We start from the raw sequence: 19,278 nt of genomic DNA, 5'->3' as shown, positions 1-19,278 counted from the left end.
ATTTTAAAAACCTAATTGCTTGTTTTGCACAAAAAATACGTTAGTCTTTAAACTAGGCAATTAAAATGCTGCTGTCCATCAGCTCAAGTGGTGATTATCAGAGTAAAACGCGTTAACTAAGGAACAGCACTACGAAATTAAGGTAGCCAGTCCTTTCAGTTTTGTTACGTGGTCATTGTTCATTATCGTTGGCGAACAAATTGAGAAAGAAGAAGAATACAGATGATCAAGCGGAATCAATATTCCGAGGAAGAAAAGTTTTAGACGATATTGTTAAAATACGATTTTGGGTGAAAAATATCGCAGCTTTGCCGTAAGAATCAGTCTTGCTTTTTTGAAGTTCTTTTCACAAGGCAATTTTGTATATGTATATAATTCATATTATGAATTCAAGAATTATTAAATTCTCTCATGATTTTTATGCAAACAAGCTGACATCCGCGGTACGGTTTCCATTGGCATTTCGAATATTTGAAAGTAGTTCGAATTTTGCCGAGTTTGAGAGAAAGCTCTATGAAAGTTTTGACTTTTTATTAAATTCTAGGGAATTTATTTGTTGGTCCTGTTTGTCGTGTCGTTCAATAACTGAAATTAAAATGACAATTACGCCACAAAAGACTGTTGTTAGTTGTACCAACACCGAAAAAGGATGAGTTGTAAAACTTTACCGATTCCTTTGATTACAGCAAAGTTATAACTTCAATTCGGTATTGATGGTTTGCGTGTGACGTCATGGCGGCCATGTTGGTGGTTAGGAACAATAAGATTTTCCTCCTCTGGGAGTTAACTTCCATTTTTATGTAAACTATGTGAACAAATTTTCTTTTGTTTTGAAAAAGGTGCGGGTTTTGCTGTTGGTCAAACATGCTTCACTGTTTTCCGGGAGAGTAGAAGTAGATCTAGAACGAAAACGTGACTAAAAATGTAGCAAGTAAAACTCCAGCCGATTGTGGCTTTCCAGGAACAAAATTTGTACTTAATAATATTAAAGTTCAAATGAGGCCTTAAGCTGCTGTTCAAATCAAACGTAAAAATCCAAGCTTTTGCCGATCAGTGACATAATCAGGGACAATTTCTGATTCCCAATTTATTCGTATTATATTGTTTTTGTTTTTATCTGAAATTTTGCGAATTTTGAAAAATACTAAAAATATTAAAATGCCGCTGAAGGACAACATACAAAGATTATCAAAATTTGTATGTATTTTCAAATTCATTGAGATAACTTTAAATTTACATGTAATATCCTTTGCGAGTTTTTCTTTCAGTTAAATACAAATAATAAATTGAGAATCAGGAATTGCCATGAGGAATTGTATTTTACCGTAACAAATTAAATGGCCCATTATTGACTTAACGCGATAATGGGTTTTATGCTGGGGCGGGGCCTTATCTTATCTTTCAGTTACAAGCTGCAGAGGTGGTTAGCCAAGATATAACGATAGCGGGCTCGACGCCACACGCAGAGCGAGCTATAAATTCGCGGATTCCGCAATCGCTCGCCCCTTTTTTCTGCCAACGCCGATCGTGAGAGCTCAAGTGTTTCAAGCTTTCGAAGCTTACGTTACTTTTCATTCTTCGGACTCAGGCAAGTTTACCTTTATTTAGGATCGTCCTCTTTTTCCTCATTGTTTGGCTACAGTTAGGCTTTTGCTTAAGCGGCCGTTCAAGTCCTCCTATTTTTCTAAATCCATGGCTAAACAGAGCGTTTTAATAATGGGGCACTCCTTCGTTCACCGGCTTGCGGCGTTCGTGCAGAAAAAGAGGCACCTGCATGCTTTTGTTAACCTTCATACTATTGCTGATATTCATTTTCATGGGGTTGGAGGCGCACAATTAAGAAATTTCGTAAGTTTGACTTAGAAGTCGTGCGCCAAATAGCCCCAGAGGTTATTATTTTGGAGCTTGGCTCCAACGACCTGGTAAACCTCTCGCCACAGACCGTCGGTTCAGAGCTCGAAAATTTGGTTCGGGAATTGTACGAGGCATACTCAGTTGAATTTGTTGTGGTAGGGCAGGTACTACGTCGGCGTACGCGTGACGCAGGTGAGTGTAATTGTAAGGTGGGCAAACTCCACCTGTATCTTAAAGTAGTGCTTGAGCAGTTGCCTTTTTGCTATTACTGGCGACATAGAGGTTTCTGGAACTCCAAAAGAGACCTCCATTTACCCGATGGAGTCCATCTTAACAGTTTAGGCAACTACAAATTTCTTCGTAGTATTCGAGGGGCTGTTTTGAGGGCTATAAAGTTAGTGGGTGTGCCCCCCGAGTAGTTGGGCGCTGCTTGTAAATGTCAAATGCCACGTAGCCATACTGATCCTTTACGGCAAAGTTACAAATTATTTACATGGCGCGGACCTTTTAATGATGCAATACATGTACATACAGAGACTTTGCAGGCTATTTTGCATTTTGTATTTGCCTGACTTGCACTTGACATTCATGGCGTAATTAATGTGTTTTCACCTGGCGGCTATTGTTTTACTACATTAGTGTGCCCAACACACTCAGGCCATTATAGGACAAATGTCCTTTTGCAATGTCTCGGATTGTTTGTTCTGGCTTCTGTGTAAGCCAGATTTGTCTGTCCGCCTGCCATTTGTTTCAACCTAAAATCGCCATCGGGCTCGGCATTAACCTAATTGTTGCCCGCATAAAGAACAGGGGGAGTACACCCGCTAAGTTTGAGCCTTACATAGTATTCATGATGTACGCTTAGGTAAAAAGGTTGTTCTTATTTTTGCTAAGTTTCCTTATTAAGTAATCAATAAACATTTAATGATTTCTTGTATGATAGGGATTTTCTTATGTTCTTATTTCAGAGTCGATTGAGCGCTTTCAAGATGAAGTTCATTGTTATCTTTGCTGCTCTGGCTTGCTTCAGCTGTAATTTCTGCCAAGGGCAAGCGCAAGTAAGAGGCCAATTATAGACTGACGGATATTCGACTAACAAAAGACAGATCGAAAAGTACCAAACACTTTTTATAGTCTTTACAGCTACCTTATTGGTACTTAATTTCGCGTGTATTTCGCGGGGCTTTATGGGTTTTATTTTCGCGATTTCGATAGGCAAATATGAAAAAAGGGCATTAAATTTACAAAATACAAATTAAAATATATTTAGGCTCCAATCGTCGATCGACTGAGGCAGTAAAACCACAGTGACCAGAACATACCATACAAAATCCTTTGATAACGACGAACCAGTGAATGCTCTAATTTTTTTTTCATCTCCTCCGCCGCAGAATCAAATGGTGCCAGTTTATACTCCCAAGCCATCAGCTCACATCGAGAGTTCCCCATACGGACCTAAAATTGATTCTACAGACACAGGTAAATTATGCACCTTTCCTTACGATTTTTAATCAATTACAGTACCAAGCAGATCAATCCCCATCCCCGCGAGCAAAATGATCCTGATGTCATTTTCAAACGTTCCGAGAACGTTTGAGGCCCAAAAATATTTTGGGATTCTACGCGGTTACGTTTTCCAGCTACCGAAAGTAAATAAGAAGCGAAGGCTCTTCCTGTCTCCGGATGTTTTGGCGATCTTTTCAAGTTGGCTATAGAAAAGGGAGCTTAAAAGCTCATCCTCAATACGAACAGAGCTTTAGTGTTCTAGTCTTCTAAACAAGATTCGTAAATGTGATGTAAGTTTACTGGCGGATGATGGCTGCAAGGGTTATTCCCTCTGCTCATTATGATTATATAATCTTATCAGTTTTATATGGTTTTTTTTGGCGATTATCACTCGATTATTACATATTTTAGGCAGTTTTAAATATTTTCAATTTGTCTCTCTTTTTAGTACCTGTTTAGTTTGCGTCCCCAAATTACTGATTCAGAACCGGAATTTAGACTGTTAGCTTTTGCTCTCTAAATCTCGTACCCGGCGTCTTCAGGCTCTTTGGCCAGTGGTTAGTCGCCAGAAGAGACTCTGGGGTACCGCAAGATTTCTGCTGTAAATCAATGCAAGCTGTTACAGGGCAGCCAATCAAAAACTTATATTTTTTTTCGAATTATCCAGAGTCTCTCCTGGGACTAACCGCTGACCAAAGACCTGAGGACTCTGGGTACAAGATTTTTGTTCTCTTTGAATCGCTGAAATGGAATAATCAAAATTGTGGCCATTCCATTTAATTGGATGGTCACTTTGGTAGACCTGAGTTTTTTTATCATGCCTCTAATTTATTTATAGTAAGCTATATACGATGTGTTAGGACTCCAAATAGACCATTTCCGAGTCGATTTGAACCTCATTATGAAAGAGAGGCTAAGTGCAAAGTTATTTTGTCAGTGAGAATCAGTTTTCATTCATATGCAAGCAAAAGAAATTTTCATGTAAAAAGTTTCACGAATACTGAGCCTCGCTTTCAAAGTAAGGTTCACAGCAACTCAGAAATGGCCTATTGGTTTCGCATGGTTATTCGCGCTACAGTACGTACGCGTTGAGTAGTAATGTTTCTGGGAACTCACACAAGACATCTCATTCAAATCAAGAGATTTTTATCCTCGGTTGCTATGCATTTTATGTGTAATTCCACGCTAAGTTAAGCCCAAATCCTTAATTCTTAAGTTGTAACAGTTCCAGATTTAGCAATCTTCTTCTGGGGCTTTTGAGTTTTAAAACTTGAGCGGTAAGTCAAAAACCTGGGTGGCTGTCGTCATTAAATTAAAGACCCCCAAAACTCAATTCTGAATTATCGAGCCGGGGAAAAAAGATACAATTTCAGTTTCGGAATGGAGAAATAACAAAAAACAAAAACAAAACAAAAAGATGGTTTTGGAAGCTTTTCGGGACACTTTCAAAGCCACAGAAGTTTTGATAACGTTTGAGAAATGCATGCCTGGATATCTTCATGTTGTCTTCTAGTGATCAAAGGCTGGTCTCCCAGTTCCGCTGACAGCCACCTTGCAGGCGGCATGGCGTTTAGCGACGGGAAACTGACTGTGCCCATAGAAGGACGGTACTACATCTACGCAAGGATTGTCTCCAAGAACCAAGCGAGAGTCGGTGTATTTGTGAGCAGCCGTATGGTAACCTTTATTCAGTCGCCAGCAGCAGGAGGGGGGCAATCTCTTCTGTATGCGGGAGGGGTGTTCAATCTAAAAGCTGGTGACACCATCTATTTGAAACCGGTCCCGAGTCCTAAGGGGCGCGTCAAACGTAATCCGGGCCCGAGTCCTGAGGGGCCCGCCAACCTTAAACCGGTCGGGAGACCAGGGCCCAAAGCTTATTTTGGTGCATTTTATATTTAAGTCGTTTCATGATACGACCACAAGTTGAGATGGCAATTGCAAGTGCACCATAATTTAAGGGGCTATGAAACGTTGCTTGAGTAGTTGTGGTTACGCTGTTTTATAGCAGATATTTTTCATTCAAAAAAGATCTCAGGTCACTCGCTAGAAACATGGCTGTAATACTCGGTTTGATGTTAAAATAAAGAGGGATGAAACCAGAACTTTGTGGATTATTTTATACTCTCTGTAAAATAGAACCTATATATCAAGGGAGAGCACTAAAACTGCATTTCTCCAGTTTCCTCCACAAGGCTGTTATTCCACTAATTTGATTTGAAATTTTGAGGTTTACCTACCGATGTTTTTAAAATAGAGTTTGAGTTGTCATTGGGGTAGATTTGAACCAAGGGAAAAAGTAAAATTGCTTCGAGTTAACCAACGAGTTCCTGTTAGCTAATAGTAAATGACTGACCGAAATGTTGTCAATTCCCGCGCCGGCAAAGGAACCACAGAAAATCTTGGAAGAATTTCGTAGTTAACAGTCTACAGTCCATTATAAAATTAATCCCTGAGAGTTGCGTCATTATTACAGTACAAAACAAAATTCTTCCAGCAGAGAACAAAATGAGTTTCATTTGAGTTCTTTGAACTCTGGAAAGTTGGTTAAATCTGCCGAGTTCAAAATGTAATTCGGGGGGTGGGGGATAAAGGTGACGTGGGTAATCTTTTGTTGTTGTTGTTTGATTTATTTATTTGCAAGAATCAATACTTACATTACTTATAATACGGGCTACTTACACCATTAACACGGTATTTTACTTACAATACAATACTTACAATGCTTACAATACAGGTTACCTACACTGCTAACAATGCAATACTCTACTTAAATTTAAATTTAATTTAATTTAATTTCTAGTGCGCGGGTTTCATACAGAAATGCTCACCCGCGCATGACAATGATACAAATAAAGGAAAAATACATATTACAGTAATTAACAATGCTCACTTCTTAAATTTACAATCATTGGTACTTATTGCTAATAAAACTAATACAACGTTTTTTAGAATGTAAAAGTCTTAAGGAATTTCTTAAAAGTTAAAATTGAGTTGGCATGGCGTATCTCCGTGGGAAGCTCATTCCATAGCGTGGGTGCTGCTAATGCGAATGGGCGGTCTCCTAAGGTCGCTGAGATCCTAATCGTTGGTCGGCGCTGGAGGAATCGTTTGCCATAAGATCTTAAGTTGTAGCAAGACAAGGGTTTGACAGTAATAAGTTGATGTAATCAGGTGCTAGGCCATGCAGAGCTTGATATGTGATTTGTAGGATCTTGAAGTTAATTCAATGAAACTCAGAAAGGCCAGGCGTAATGTAATCAAGGCGAGTAGTCTTACATATAAGTCTGGCAGCTACGTTCTGAACTCGCTGAAGTTTGTTCAGCTGGGTGGCAGATAGACCATATGAAAGGCTGTTGCAATAGTCTAAACGGCTCACTACAAAAGCATTAACACTAATATCTGGACAGTTTCGCGATTGAGAAATTTCCTAATACGTCTGATGTTAAACAAGTAGGGAACACTGCCTGGCAACATTTTATTACATGCGTGTTAAGATTCCTCTGCGCGTCAAACCAGCGCTGCTCAAGTTCTTGGCTTTGCTCAGTGAGGTCACGTAGGTATTACCGACATAGAGGGTATTGAAGGTGACTTTCTCAAGTTGCTGCCTGTAGTCGATAATAATAAACTCCGTGTTATCGTCGTTGAGCTTAAGCTTGTCAGCGAGCATCCATTGCTTGATGTCATCAATGCAGTTTTCCAAAGCTGTTAGCGCTTTTGATTGCTCAGCGCTTGAGTCTGGTTTAAAAGAGATGTAGAGACCGCATAAGCATGTATGTCTAGCAGATGATGCTCCAGTACACTAAATAGTTTGCTTGATGACAAACAACAGAGGGCCAAGGCACGACCCTTATGGTAAACCGTGCTGCAGATCAAAGTGTTTGGATGTTGCTCCGTTTACTGAAATAAACTGAGTGTGATTATTAAGGTTAGATGAAAACTATTACAGCACTGGTCCTGATATTCCAAAACTAGAGTGCAGTCGGTCAAGCAGAATATTGTGATCTACGGTATCGAATGTGGCACTCAGATCTAATAACACAAGTAAGGTGACATGCTGCTTGTTCATATTCATAAGAATATCATGCTTCACATTTAGGAGGGCTGTTTGTGTGCTGTGGAATTTACGATCGATAAGCGGAGTGTGCTTTAGGGTCGTACAGATTGTGAACTGCACGTGATTGTGCATTTGGTTAAAGACGACTCTCTCCGTGAGTTTCGAAGTGAAAGATAGGTTACTGATAGGACGGAGGTTTTTTTACCAGTAAATGCTACTTCTAGTCCCGACTTCTTTAATCAAGGACGAATATCCGCTTGTTCCCAGATTTCAGGGAACACACTGGATTCTAGGGGTAGGTTAATCATCCTGGTCAGTATGGGGAGGAGAGTATCTAGGCACCCCACTACCAGCGGAAGTCTGGTTTATCCTTAGTCTAGTCTCTTTCTCTGACGTTTACGCACGGCTTTCTTGATAAGCAAATTTAACTGGAGCGACAGTACGACTTAGCGCGTGTAGACTGCAGACCAATTCGCGTCGTCCATCTTAAAAACTAAAACACGGTGTTATCTGCTTAGTTCTACACTTCTCTATGTGCAGAAGTGTGGAATAGTATGTCAAATTAGGGATTATATCACTCATTTCCGGCGGAACCACCAAACTCTTGTCATTCTTTACTTAATTCTACTCTTCTCTTGGTGGGGAAGAGTGGAATAGTGTGGCAAACACGCTTCTCTAAAGGGTGGAAGTGTGGAATAGAATGACAACCTGGCAGAACATCCATTGTGCTGGATAAATAGCATGTGAAAGGCCCTGTGGATCAATGTTTCAAAGCCGTGTACTGCGATTCACGCGTGGAAAGGTCGTTCTAATCGTGAACAAATCTTACTTTTTCTAGGTTCTACTCAGTAGGTCTACTGTTTTCCTGTCTCAGCAAACTTTTATTTATAGTGATTGTATATATTTGGTTTTTTTTTTTGTAAATTTTTGGACGCAGCTTATGCTTTTCCAGTAATTGTTGCTTTTTATTTTGTTGGAATGTATTATTAAACGGGACGGCCGAATAGCTTTTTCTTTGACGTTCTACATTTTTTTATCTTGACTGTGACCCTTCCGTGTCGGATGATTTGACCTGCAGACATGGCTAGTCCGTGTGATTCTTATTATCACGAAAACAAACCATTTTGCTTTCTGGTAAGCTGACAGGGGGATAATCACGAACCAACCTAGCCAATATACACTAGCAAAGTCAGCTGCTTTAAACAATTTGTACGTTTGACCGTGGTTTCAGACACTAGAGCGGTTTTCAGTTGAGTATCGAAAGCAATTTCGCGTTTGCTTTGGTTTTACATTACTACGCTATGTGATTGGTTAACAAAACTCGCGCCCCTTTCTCAACCAATGAAAATCCAAACCAAAACCAATCGTGTTTTGGCCGCACGCGTTTTCCCGCGCTTGGCGCCGGTTACATGTATTTGCTTCGAATTCTGATTGGCTCGTTGTGTTGTTTACATCTGTTGCGATTGGCCAGAGTATTATTACTTTGGGTTTGGTTTTACGACACTCAATTGGAAACCGCTCTAATAGAGCTATTGAGCTATTGTGGGTATAGTCAGTACTACATCTCTTCTTGTTTTTGTGTACACTGACAACGACCCCAAGATGTGTTAAAATTAGATAACATATTTTTCGTTAAAACAATACAGATATTACCAGAAAACCCGACTGAGTGGTGAAAATGTTCAGGTCATACAGGAGCAATAAGATAGCCATTAAATATATGAGTTTCCATTCATATCACCTCCTGGGTCTTAATTACTACAGGTCATAATCAATAGCATACCTTGATGAGAAGTAGAAAAATATATGTATATAAAATACCGTATAGAGAATAAAAGACACATAAGGCCATGCTCTTTTCCAACCGTTAACAGTCCTGGTGGTTTCAAAACTTTGAAAAAGGGCCAGTGCTTACTAACACATAGGATGTATTGCATAGTTTATGAATATGCGAGAAAAGTTGATTTCAGGAGGCGATGTTAAAATACAAAACTACCTTTCTATTAATAGGCACCGTCCTTAATTAAAAAAAAACCGTAATTTCCTGGACCATCCCCGCGCGTTGCCCAGGTAGTCTAAAGGTCTTATTTGAGCTAGAACTGCCATGGGTATTTTTACCGTCTGCGTATGGAGTTTTCAGAAATTTTTGGGAAACGGAATGTTTGCTACTGATAAAGCATCATTTCTTTTTGTGTTTGTTTTGCTTGTTGTTGTTTTGTTTTTCGTTTGTTAATATGGAACTGAAGTCACCAATTTCTGGGTTACGGTCGGTGAGATTAAACGGAGTACAAAAGGGACATGACCTTCGCCTGCGAAGCACATATAACATGGCGCAAAAGTAAATTGCACTTAAATACAAGGTTACAAAATAAGCGCCAACTTAAGGTACAAATAAAATAATAATTTGCTACATTGTGCTGGATAACACATCGCCTCCGTCAAGTAATTGTTCAGTTTTAAACCAAAGCATAAGTGAATCATTCGAAGCAAAGGTTGTATAACAACCGATGTCTTAGTAGTTGAAGACAGCTAAAGTTAGCCTGCTGTCACTTATAATCTTCTTAAACTCATTAACAATTCAGCAGGAGGAGAAAATCAAAGAAATCACTATCATGAAGGAGGTTTTGAAATGTGATTACAGTTCATAAAATCTGGTGAAAGTTTGCTTTCAATTTTTTTAAGAATTGTTAATTGTTTTAGAAGCTATATCAAAGACTCTAAAGAGTGTCTGCGAAGACAGTTAAAAAGCCCGCCTTCGCCTCGTTTTTTCAACACACTTCTCGGTGTTTGGAAATCGATGGAAAACTCTTCATCGTGTTTGATATATTAAAATATGTCAACGAACATCAAGTCGGTTTCTCTCATCTATTCTACCTTGCCCGTCGAGCTAAGTGTTGTTAATCAGCGGCAATTTTCAGCGGCTGATTAACTTTCCAGTCTCTTATAAAGACAAAAACTAAGCTGTTATACTGAGCTATGTTAAAACGTTAGCAAACTAATCAGGTTGTATAAGGACTAAAATCTAAGCTGTTACATTGAGCTATGTTGAAACGTTAGAAAACTAATCAGGGTGAATAAGGACTAAAAACTAAGCTGTTATACTGAGCTGTGTTAAAACGTTAGCAAACTAATCAGAGTGTATAAGAACTAAAAACTAAGCTGTATTACTGAGGTGTGTTGCAACGTTAGCAAACTAATCAGGGTGTATAAGGACTAAAAACTAAGCTGTTATACTGAGCTATGTTGAAAAGTTAGCAAACTAATCAGGGTGTATAAGGACTAAAAACTAAGCTGTTATACTGAGCTAGGTTAAAAAGTTAGCAAACTAATTAGGGTGTATAAGGACTAAAAACTAACCTGTTATACTGAGCTATGATGAAAAGTTAGCACACTAATCAGGGTGTATAAGGACTAAAAACTAAGCTGTTATACTGAGCTGTGTTGAAACGTTAGCAAACTAATCAGGGTGTATAAGAACTAAAAACTAAGCTGTTATACTGAGCTCTGTTAAAACGTTAGCAAACTAATCAGGGTGTATAAGGATTAAAAACGAAGCTGTTCTACTGAGGAGTGTTGAAACGTTAGCAAACTAATCAGGGTGTATAAGGATTAAAAACGAAGCTGTTCTACTGAGCTATGTTGAAAAGTTAGCAAACTAATCAGGGAGTATAAGGACTAAAAACTAAGCTGTTATACTGAGCTGTGTTGAAACGTTAGCAAACTAATCAGGGTGTATAAGGACTAAAAACTAACCTGTTACACTGAGCTATGTTGAAACGTTAAAAAACTAATCAGGGTGTATAAGGACTAAAAACTAAGCTGTTATACTGAGCTGTGTTGAAACGTTAGCAAACTAATCAGGCTGTATAAGGACTAAAATCTAAGCTGTTATACTGAGCTGTGTTGAAACGTTAGCAAACTAATCAGGGTGTATAAGGACTAAAAACTAAGCTGTTATACTGAACTGTGTTGAAACGTTAGAAAAACTAATCAGGGTGTATAAGAACTAAAAACTAAGCTGTTATACTGAGGTGTGTTGCAACGTTAGAAAACTAATCAGGGTGTATAAAGACTTAAAACTGAGCTGTTACACTGAGCTATGTTGAAACGTTAAAAAACTAATCAGGGTGTATAAGAACTAAAAACTAAGCTGTTATACTGAGCTGTGTTGAAAAGTTAGCAAACTAATCAGGGTGTATAAGAACTAAAAACTAAGCTGTTATACTGAGCTGTGTTGAAAAGTTAGCAAACAAATCAGGGTGTATAAGAACTAAAAACTAAGCTGTTATACTGAGCTGTGTTAAAACGTTAGCAAACTAATCAGGGTGTATAAGAACTAAAAACTAAGCTGTTATACTGAGCTGTGTTGAAAAGTTAGCAAACTAATCAGGGTGTATAAGGACTAAAAACGAAACTGTTACACTGAGCTATGTTGAAACGTTAAAAAACTAATCAGGGTGTATAAGAACTAAAAACTCAGCTGTTATACTGAGCTATGTTGAAACGTTAGCAAACTAATCAGGGTGTATATAAACTAAAAACTAAGCTGTTATACTGAGCTATGTTGAAAAGTTAGCAAACTAATCAGGGTGTATAAGGACTAAAAACTAAGCTGTTTTACTGAGCTGTGTTGAAACGTTAGCAAACTAATCAGGGTGTATAAGAACTAAAAACTAAGCTGTTATACTAAGCTGTGTTGAAACGTTAGCAAACTAATCAGGGTGTATAAGAACTAAAAACTAAGCTGTTATACTGAGCTATGTTGAAAAGTTAGCAAACTAATCAGGGTGTATAGGGATTAAAAACTAAGCTGTTATACTGAGCTATGTTGATACGTTAGCAAACTAATCAGGGTGTATAAGAACTAAAACCTAAGCTGTTATACTGAGCAGTGTTAAAACCTTAGCAAACTAATCAGGGTGTATAAGGACTAAAAACTAAGCTGTTCTACTGAGCTGTGTTGAAACGTTAGCAAACTAATCAGGTTGTATCAGGACTAAAAACTAAGCTGTTATACTGAGCTATGTTGAAACGTTAGCAAACTAATCAGGGTGTATAAGGACTAAAAACTAAACTGTTACACTGAGCTATGTTGAATCGTTAAAAAACTAATCAGGGTTATAAGGACTAAAAACTAAACTGTTACACTGAGCTATGTTAAAACGTTAGCAAACTAATCAGGGTGTATAAGAACTAAAAACTAAGCTGTTATACTGAGCTGTGTTAAAACGTTAGCAAACTAATCAGGGTGTAAAAGGACTAAAAACTAAGCTGTTATACTGAGCTGTGTTGAACCGTTAGCAAACTAATCAGGGCGTATAAGGACTAAAAACTAAGCTGTTATACTGAGCTATGTTGACACGTTAGAAAAGTAATCAGGGTGTATAAGGACTAAAAACTAAACTGTTACACTGAGCTATGTTAAAACGTTAGCAAACTAATCAGGGTGTATAAGAACTAAAAACTAAGCTGTTATACTGAGCTGTGTTAAAACGTTAGCAAACTAATCAGGGTGTAAAAGGACTAAAAACTAAGCTGTTCTACTGAGCTGTGTTGAAACGTTAGCAAACTAATCACGTTGTATAAGGACTAAAAACTAAGCTGTTATACTGAGCTATGTTGAAACGTTAGAAAAGTAATCAGGGTGTATAAGGACTAAAAACTAATCTGTTACACTGAGCTATGTTGAAACGTTAAAAAACTAATCAGGGTGTATAAGAACTAAAAACTCAGCTGTTATACTGAGTTATGTTGTAACGTTAGCAAACTAATCAGGGTGTATAAGGACTAAAAACTAAGCTGTTATACTGAGCTGTGTTGAGACGTTAGCAAACTAATCACGGTGTATAAGGACTTAAAACTAAGCTGTTATACTGAGATGCGTTGAAACGTTAGCAAACTAATCACAGTGTATAAGAACTAAAAACTAAGCTGTTATACTGTGCTGTGTTGAAACGTTAGCAAACTAATCAGGGTGTATAAGAACTAAAAACTAAGCTGTTATACTGAGCTGTGTTGAAACGTTAGCACACTAATAAGGGTGTGTAAGAACTAAAAACTAAGCTGTTATACTGAGCTATGTTGAAACGTTAGCAAACTAATCAGGGGGTATAAGAACTAACAACTAAGCTGTTATACTAAGCTGTGTTGAAACGTTAGCAAACTAATCAGGGTGTATAAGAACTAAAAACTAAGCTGTTATACTGAGCTGTGTTAAAACGTTAGCAAACTAATCAGGGTGTATAAGGACTAAAAACTAAGCTCTTCTACTGAGCTGTGTTGAAACGTTAGCAAACTAGTCAGGTTGTATAAGGACTAAAAACTAAGCTGTTATACTGAGCTATGTTTAAACGTTAGCAAACTAATCAGGGTGTGTAAGGACTAAGCACTAAGCTGTTACACTGAGCTATGTTGAATGGTTAAAAAACTAATCAGGGTGTATAAGGACTAAAATCTAAGCTGTTTCACTGAGCTGTGTTGAAAGGTTAGCAAACTAATCAGGGCGTATAAGAACTAAAAACTAAGCTGTTATACTGATGTGTGTTGAAACGTTAGCAAACTAATCAGGGTGTATAAGAACTAAAAACTAAGCTGTTATACTAATCTGTGTTGAAACGTTAGCAAACTAATCAGGGTGTATAAGAACTAAAAACTAATCTGTTATACTGAGCTGTGTTGAAACGTTAGAAAACTAATCAGGGTGTATAAGAACTAAAAACTAAGCTGTTATACTAAGCTGTGTTGAAACGTTAGCAAACTAATTAGGGTGTATAAGAACTAAAAACTAAGCTGATATACTGAACTATGTTGAAACGTTAGCAAACTAATCAGGGTGTATAAGAACTAAAAACTAAGCTGTTATACTGAGCTGTGTTAAAACGTTAGCAAACTAATCAGGGTGTATAAGAACTAAAAACTAAGCTGTTATACTAAGCTGTGTTGCAACGTTAGCAAACTAATCAGGGTGTATAAGGACTAAAAACGAAGCTGTTATACTGATCTATGTTAAAACGTTAGCAAACTAATCAGGGTGTATAAGGACTAAAAATTAAGCTGTTATACTGAGCTATGTTGATACGTTAGCAAGCTAATCAGGGTGTATAAGGACTAAAAGCTAAGCTGTTATACTGAGCTGTGTTGAACCGTTAGCAAACTAATCAGGGTGTATAAGGACTAAAAACTAAGCTGTTATACTGAGCTATGTTAAAACGTTAGAAAACTAATCAGGGTGTATAAGAACTAAAAACTAAGCTGTTATACTGAGGTGTGTTGAACCTTTAGCAAACTAATCAGGTTGTATAAGGACTAAAAACTAAGCTGTTCTACTGAGCTGTTGTTAAACGTTAGCAAACTAATCAGGGTGTTTAAGGACTAAAAACTAATTTGTTACACTGAGCTGTGTTGAAAGGTTAGCAAACTAATCAGGGTGTATAAGAACTAAAAACTAAGCTGTTTTACTGAGCTGTGTTGAACCTTTAGCAAACTAATCAGGTTGTATAAGGACTAAAAACTAAGCTGTTCTACTGAGCTGTGTTGAAACGTTAGCAAACAAATCAGGGTGTATAAGGACTTAAAACTAAGCTGTTATACTGAGCTGTGTTGAAACGTTAGCAAACTAATCAGGTTGTATAAGGACAAAAAACTAAGCTGTTTTACTGAGCTGTGTTGAAACGTTAGCAAACTAATCAGGGTGTATAAGAACTAAAAACTAAGCTGTTATACTAAGCTGTGTTGAAACGTTAGCAAACTAATTAGGGTGTATAAGAACTAAAAACTAAGCTGATATACTGAACTATGTTGAAACGTTAGCAAACTAATCAGGGTGTATAAGAACTAAAAACTAAGCTGTTATACTGAGCTGTGTTAAAACGTTAGCAAACTAATCAGGGTGTATAAGAACTAAAAACTAAGCTGTTATACTAAGCTGTGTTGCAACGTTAGCAAACTAATCAGGGTGTATAAGGACTAAAAACGAAGCTGTTATACTGATCTATGTTAAAACGTTAGCAAACTAATCAGGGTGTATAAGGACTAAAAATTAAGCTGTTATACTGAGCTATGTTGATACGTTAGCAAGCTAATCAGGGTGTATAAGGACTAAAAGCTAAGCTGTTATACTGAGCTGTGTTGAACCGTTAGCAAACTAATCAGGGTGTATAAGGACTAAAAACTAAGCTGTTATACTGAGCTATGTTAAAACGTTAGAAAACTAATCAGGGTGTATAAGAACTAAAAACTAAGCTGTTATACTGAGGTGTGTTGAACCTTTAGCAAACTAATCAGGTTGTATAAGGACTAAAAACTAAGCTGTTCTACTGAGCTGTTGTTAAACGTTAGCAAACTAATCAGGGTGTTTAAGGACTAAAAACTAATTTGTTACACTGAGCTGTGTTGAAAGGTTAGCAAACTAATCAGGGTGTATAAGAACTAAAAACTAAGCTGTTTTACTGAGCTGTGTTGAACCTTTAGCAAACTAATCAGGTTGTATAAGGACTAAAAACTAAGCTGTTCTACTGAGCTGTGTTGAAACGTTAGCAAACAAATCAGGGTGTATAAGGACTTAAAACTAAGCTGTTATACTGAGCTGTGTTGAAACGTTAGCAAACTAATCAGGTTGTATAAGGACAAAAAACTAAGCTGTTTTACTGAGCTGTGTTGAAACGTTAGCAAACTAATCAGGGTGTATAAGAACTAAAAACTAAGCTGTTATACTAAGCTGTGTTAAAACGTTAGCAAACTAATCAGGGTGTATAAGGACTAAAAACTAAGCTGATCTACTGAGCTGTGTTGAAACGTTACCAAACTAATCAGGTGGTATAAGGATTAAAAACTAAGCTGTTTTACTGAGCTGTGTTGAAACGTTAGCAAACTAATCAGGGTATATAAGGACTTAAAACTAAGCTCTTATACTGAGCTATGTTGAAACGTTAGCAAACTAATCAGGGTGTATAAGGACTAAAAACTAAACTGTTATACTGGGCTATGTTGAGACGTTAGACAACTAATCAGGGTGTATAAGAACTAAAAACTAAGCTGTTATACTGAGCTATGTTGAAACGTTAGCAAACTAATCAGGGTGTATAAGGACTAAAAACTAAGCTGTTATACTGAGCTTGTTGAAACGTAAGCAAACTAATCAGGGTGTATAAGAACTAAAAACTAAGCTGTTATACTGAGCTGTGTTGAAACGTTAGCAAACTAATCAGGGTGTATAAGGACTAAAAACTAAGCTGATCTACTGAGCTGTGTTGAAACGTTAGCAAACTAATCAGGTTGTATAGGGACTAAAAACTAAGCTGTTATACTGAGCTGTGTTGAAACGTTAGCAAACTAATCAGGGTATATAAGGACTAAAAACTAAGCTGTTATACTGAGCTATGTTTAAACGTTAGCAAACTAATCAGGGTGTATAAGGAGTAAAAACTAAACTGTTATACTGAGCTATGTTGAGACGTTAGACAACTAATCAGGGTGTATAGGAACTAAAAACTAAGCTGTTATACTGAGCTGTTTTGAAACGTTAGCAAACTAATCAGGGTGTATAAGGACTAAAAACTAAGCTGTTATACTGAGCTATGTTTAAACGTTAGCAAACTAATCAGGGTGTATAAGGAGTAAAAACTAAACTGTTATACTGAGCTATGTTGATACGTTAGACAACTAATCAGGGTGTATAGGAACTAAAAACTAAGCTGTTATACTGAGCTGTGTTAAAACGTTAGCAAACTAATCAGGGTGTATAAGGACTAAAAACTAAACTGTTATACTGGGCTATGTTGAGACGTTAGACAACTAATCAGGGTATATAAGAACTAAAAACTAAGCTGTTATACTGAGCTATGTTGAAACGTTAGCAAACTAATCAGGGTGTATAAGGACTAAAAACTAAGCTGTTATACTGAGCGTGTTGAAACGTTAGCAAACTAATCAGGGTGTATAAGAACTAAAAACTAAGCTGTTATACTGAGCTGTGTTGAAACGTTAGCAAACTAATCAGGTTGTATAAAGACTAAAAACTAAGCTGATCTACTGAGCTGTGTTGAAACGTTAGCAAACTAATCAGGTTGTATAAGGACTAAAAACTAAGCTGTTTTATTGAGCTGTGTTGAAACGTCAGCAAACTAATCAGGGTGTATAAGAACTAAAAACTAAGCTGTTATACTGAGCTGTGTTAAAACGTTAGCAAACTAATCAGGGTGTATAAGGACTAAAAACTAAGCTGATCTACTGAGCTGTGTTGAAACGTTAGCAAACTAATCAGGTTGTATAGGGACTAAAAACTAAGCTGTTATACTGAGCTGTGTTGAAACGTTAGCAAACTAATCAGGGTGTATAAGGACTAAAAACTAAGCTGTTATACTGAGCTATGTTTAAACGTTAGCAAACTAATCAGGGTGTATAAGGAGTAAAAACTAAACTGTTATACTGAGCTATGTTGAGACGTTAGACAACTAATCAGGGTGTATAGGAACTAAAAACTAAGCTGTTATACTGAGCTGTGTTAAAACGTTAGCAAACTAATCAAGGTGTATAAGGACTAAAAACTAAACTGTTATACTGGGCTATGTTGAGACGTTAGACAACTAATCAGGGTGTATAAGAACTAAAAACTAAGCTGTTATACTGAGCTATGTTGAAACGTTAGCAAACTAATCAAGGTGTATAAGGACTAAAAACTAAGCTGTTATACTGAGCGTGTTGAAACGTTAGCAAACTAATCAGGGTGTATAAGAACTAAAAACTAAGCTGTTATACTGAGCTGTGTTGAAACGTTAGCAAACTAATCAGGGTGTATAAGGACTAAAAACTAAGCTGTTATACTGAGCTGTGTTGAAACGTTAGCAAACTAATCAGGTTGTATAAGGACTAAAAACTAAGCTGTTTTACTGAGCTGTGTTGAAACGTTAGCAAACTAATCAGGGTGTATAAGAACTAAAAACTAAGCTGTTATACTGAGCTGTGTTAAAACGTTAGCAAACTAATCAGAGTGTATAAGGACTAAAAACTAAACTGTTATACTGGGCTATGTTGAGACGTTAGACAACTAATCAGGGTGTATAAGAACTAAAAACTAAGCTGTTATACTGAGCTATGTTTAAACGTTAGCAAACTAATCAGGGTGTATAAGGACTAAAAACTAAGCTGTTATACTGAGCGTGTTGAAACGTTAGCAAACTAATCAGGGTGTATAAGAACTAAAAACTAAGCTGTTATACTGAGCTGTGTTGAAACGTTAGCAAACTAATCAGGGTGTATAAGGACTAAAAACTAAGCTGATCTACTGAGCTGTGTTGAAACGTTAGCAAACTAATCAGGTTCTATAAGGACTAAAAACTAAGCTGTTTTACTGAAGTGTGTTGAAACGTTAGCAAACTAATCAGGGTGTATAAGGACTAAAAACCAAGCTGTTTTACTGAGCTGTGTTGAAACGTTAGCAAACTAATCAGGGTGTATAAGGACTTAAAACTAAGCTGTTATACTGAGCTATGTTGAAAGGTTAGCAAACTAATCAGGGTGTATAAGGACTAAAAACTAAATTGTTATACTGGGCTATGTTGAGACGTTAGACAACTAATCAGGATGTATAAGAACTAAAAACTAAGCTGTTATACTGAGCTATGTTGAAACGTGAGCAAACTAATCAGGGTGTATAAGGACTAAAAACTAAGCTGTTATACTGAAGTGTGTTGAAGCGTTAGCAAACTAATCAGGGTGTATAAGAACTAAAAACTAAGCTGTTATACTGACCTGTGTTGAAACGTTAGCAAACTAATCAGGGTGTATAAGGACTAAAAACTAAGCTGATCTACTGAGCTGTGTTGAAACGTTAGCAAACTAATCAGGTTGTATAAGGACTAAAAACT

General features: G+C 37.2%; 2 protein-coding genes across 3 annotated transcripts in view; both read left to right on the top strand.

The window, feature by feature from the left end:
• The window catches only part of LOC146458736 (uncharacterized), a 256,692-nt gene extending 251,252 nt beyond the window's left edge, over positions 1 to 5,440 (top strand). The window contains exons 1-4 of one of the 2 annotated variants that reach the window (XM_085090345.1): positions 709 to 931; positions 2,823 to 2,912; positions 3,246 to 3,333; positions 4,874 to 5,440. In XM_085090345.1, coding sequence (XP_084946471.1) covers positions 2,844 to 2,912; positions 3,246 to 3,333; positions 4,874 to 5,259 — 543 coding nt within the window. In that variant the 5' untranslated portion in view covers positions 709 to 931; positions 2,823 to 2,843 and the 3' untranslated portion in view covers positions 5,260 to 5,440. Of the gene's footprint in view, positions 1 to 708; positions 932 to 2,822; positions 2,913 to 3,245; positions 3,334 to 4,873 lie in introns of those variants that run through there. The other variant, XM_085090344.1, reaches the window with a different exon arrangement.
• The window catches only part of LOC146458735 (uncharacterized), a 257,490-nt gene that overhangs the window by 224,080 nt on the left and 14,132 nt on the right, over positions 1 to 19,278 (top strand). The window lies entirely within an intron of this gene.

The sequence above is a fragment of the Pavona decussata genome, unplaced genomic scaffold (genome assembly GCF_977016875.1).
Source record: "Pavona decussata unplaced genomic scaffold, jaPavDecu1.1 SCAFFOLD_229, whole genome shotgun sequence".
In the NCBI taxonomy this organism is placed as follows: domain Eukaryota; kingdom Metazoa; phylum Cnidaria; class Anthozoa; order Scleractinia; family Agariciidae; genus Pavona; species Pavona decussata.
The sequence above is the reverse complement of the archived record's forward strand: the minus strand, read 5'-3'. Positions and strand labels throughout refer to the sequence as shown.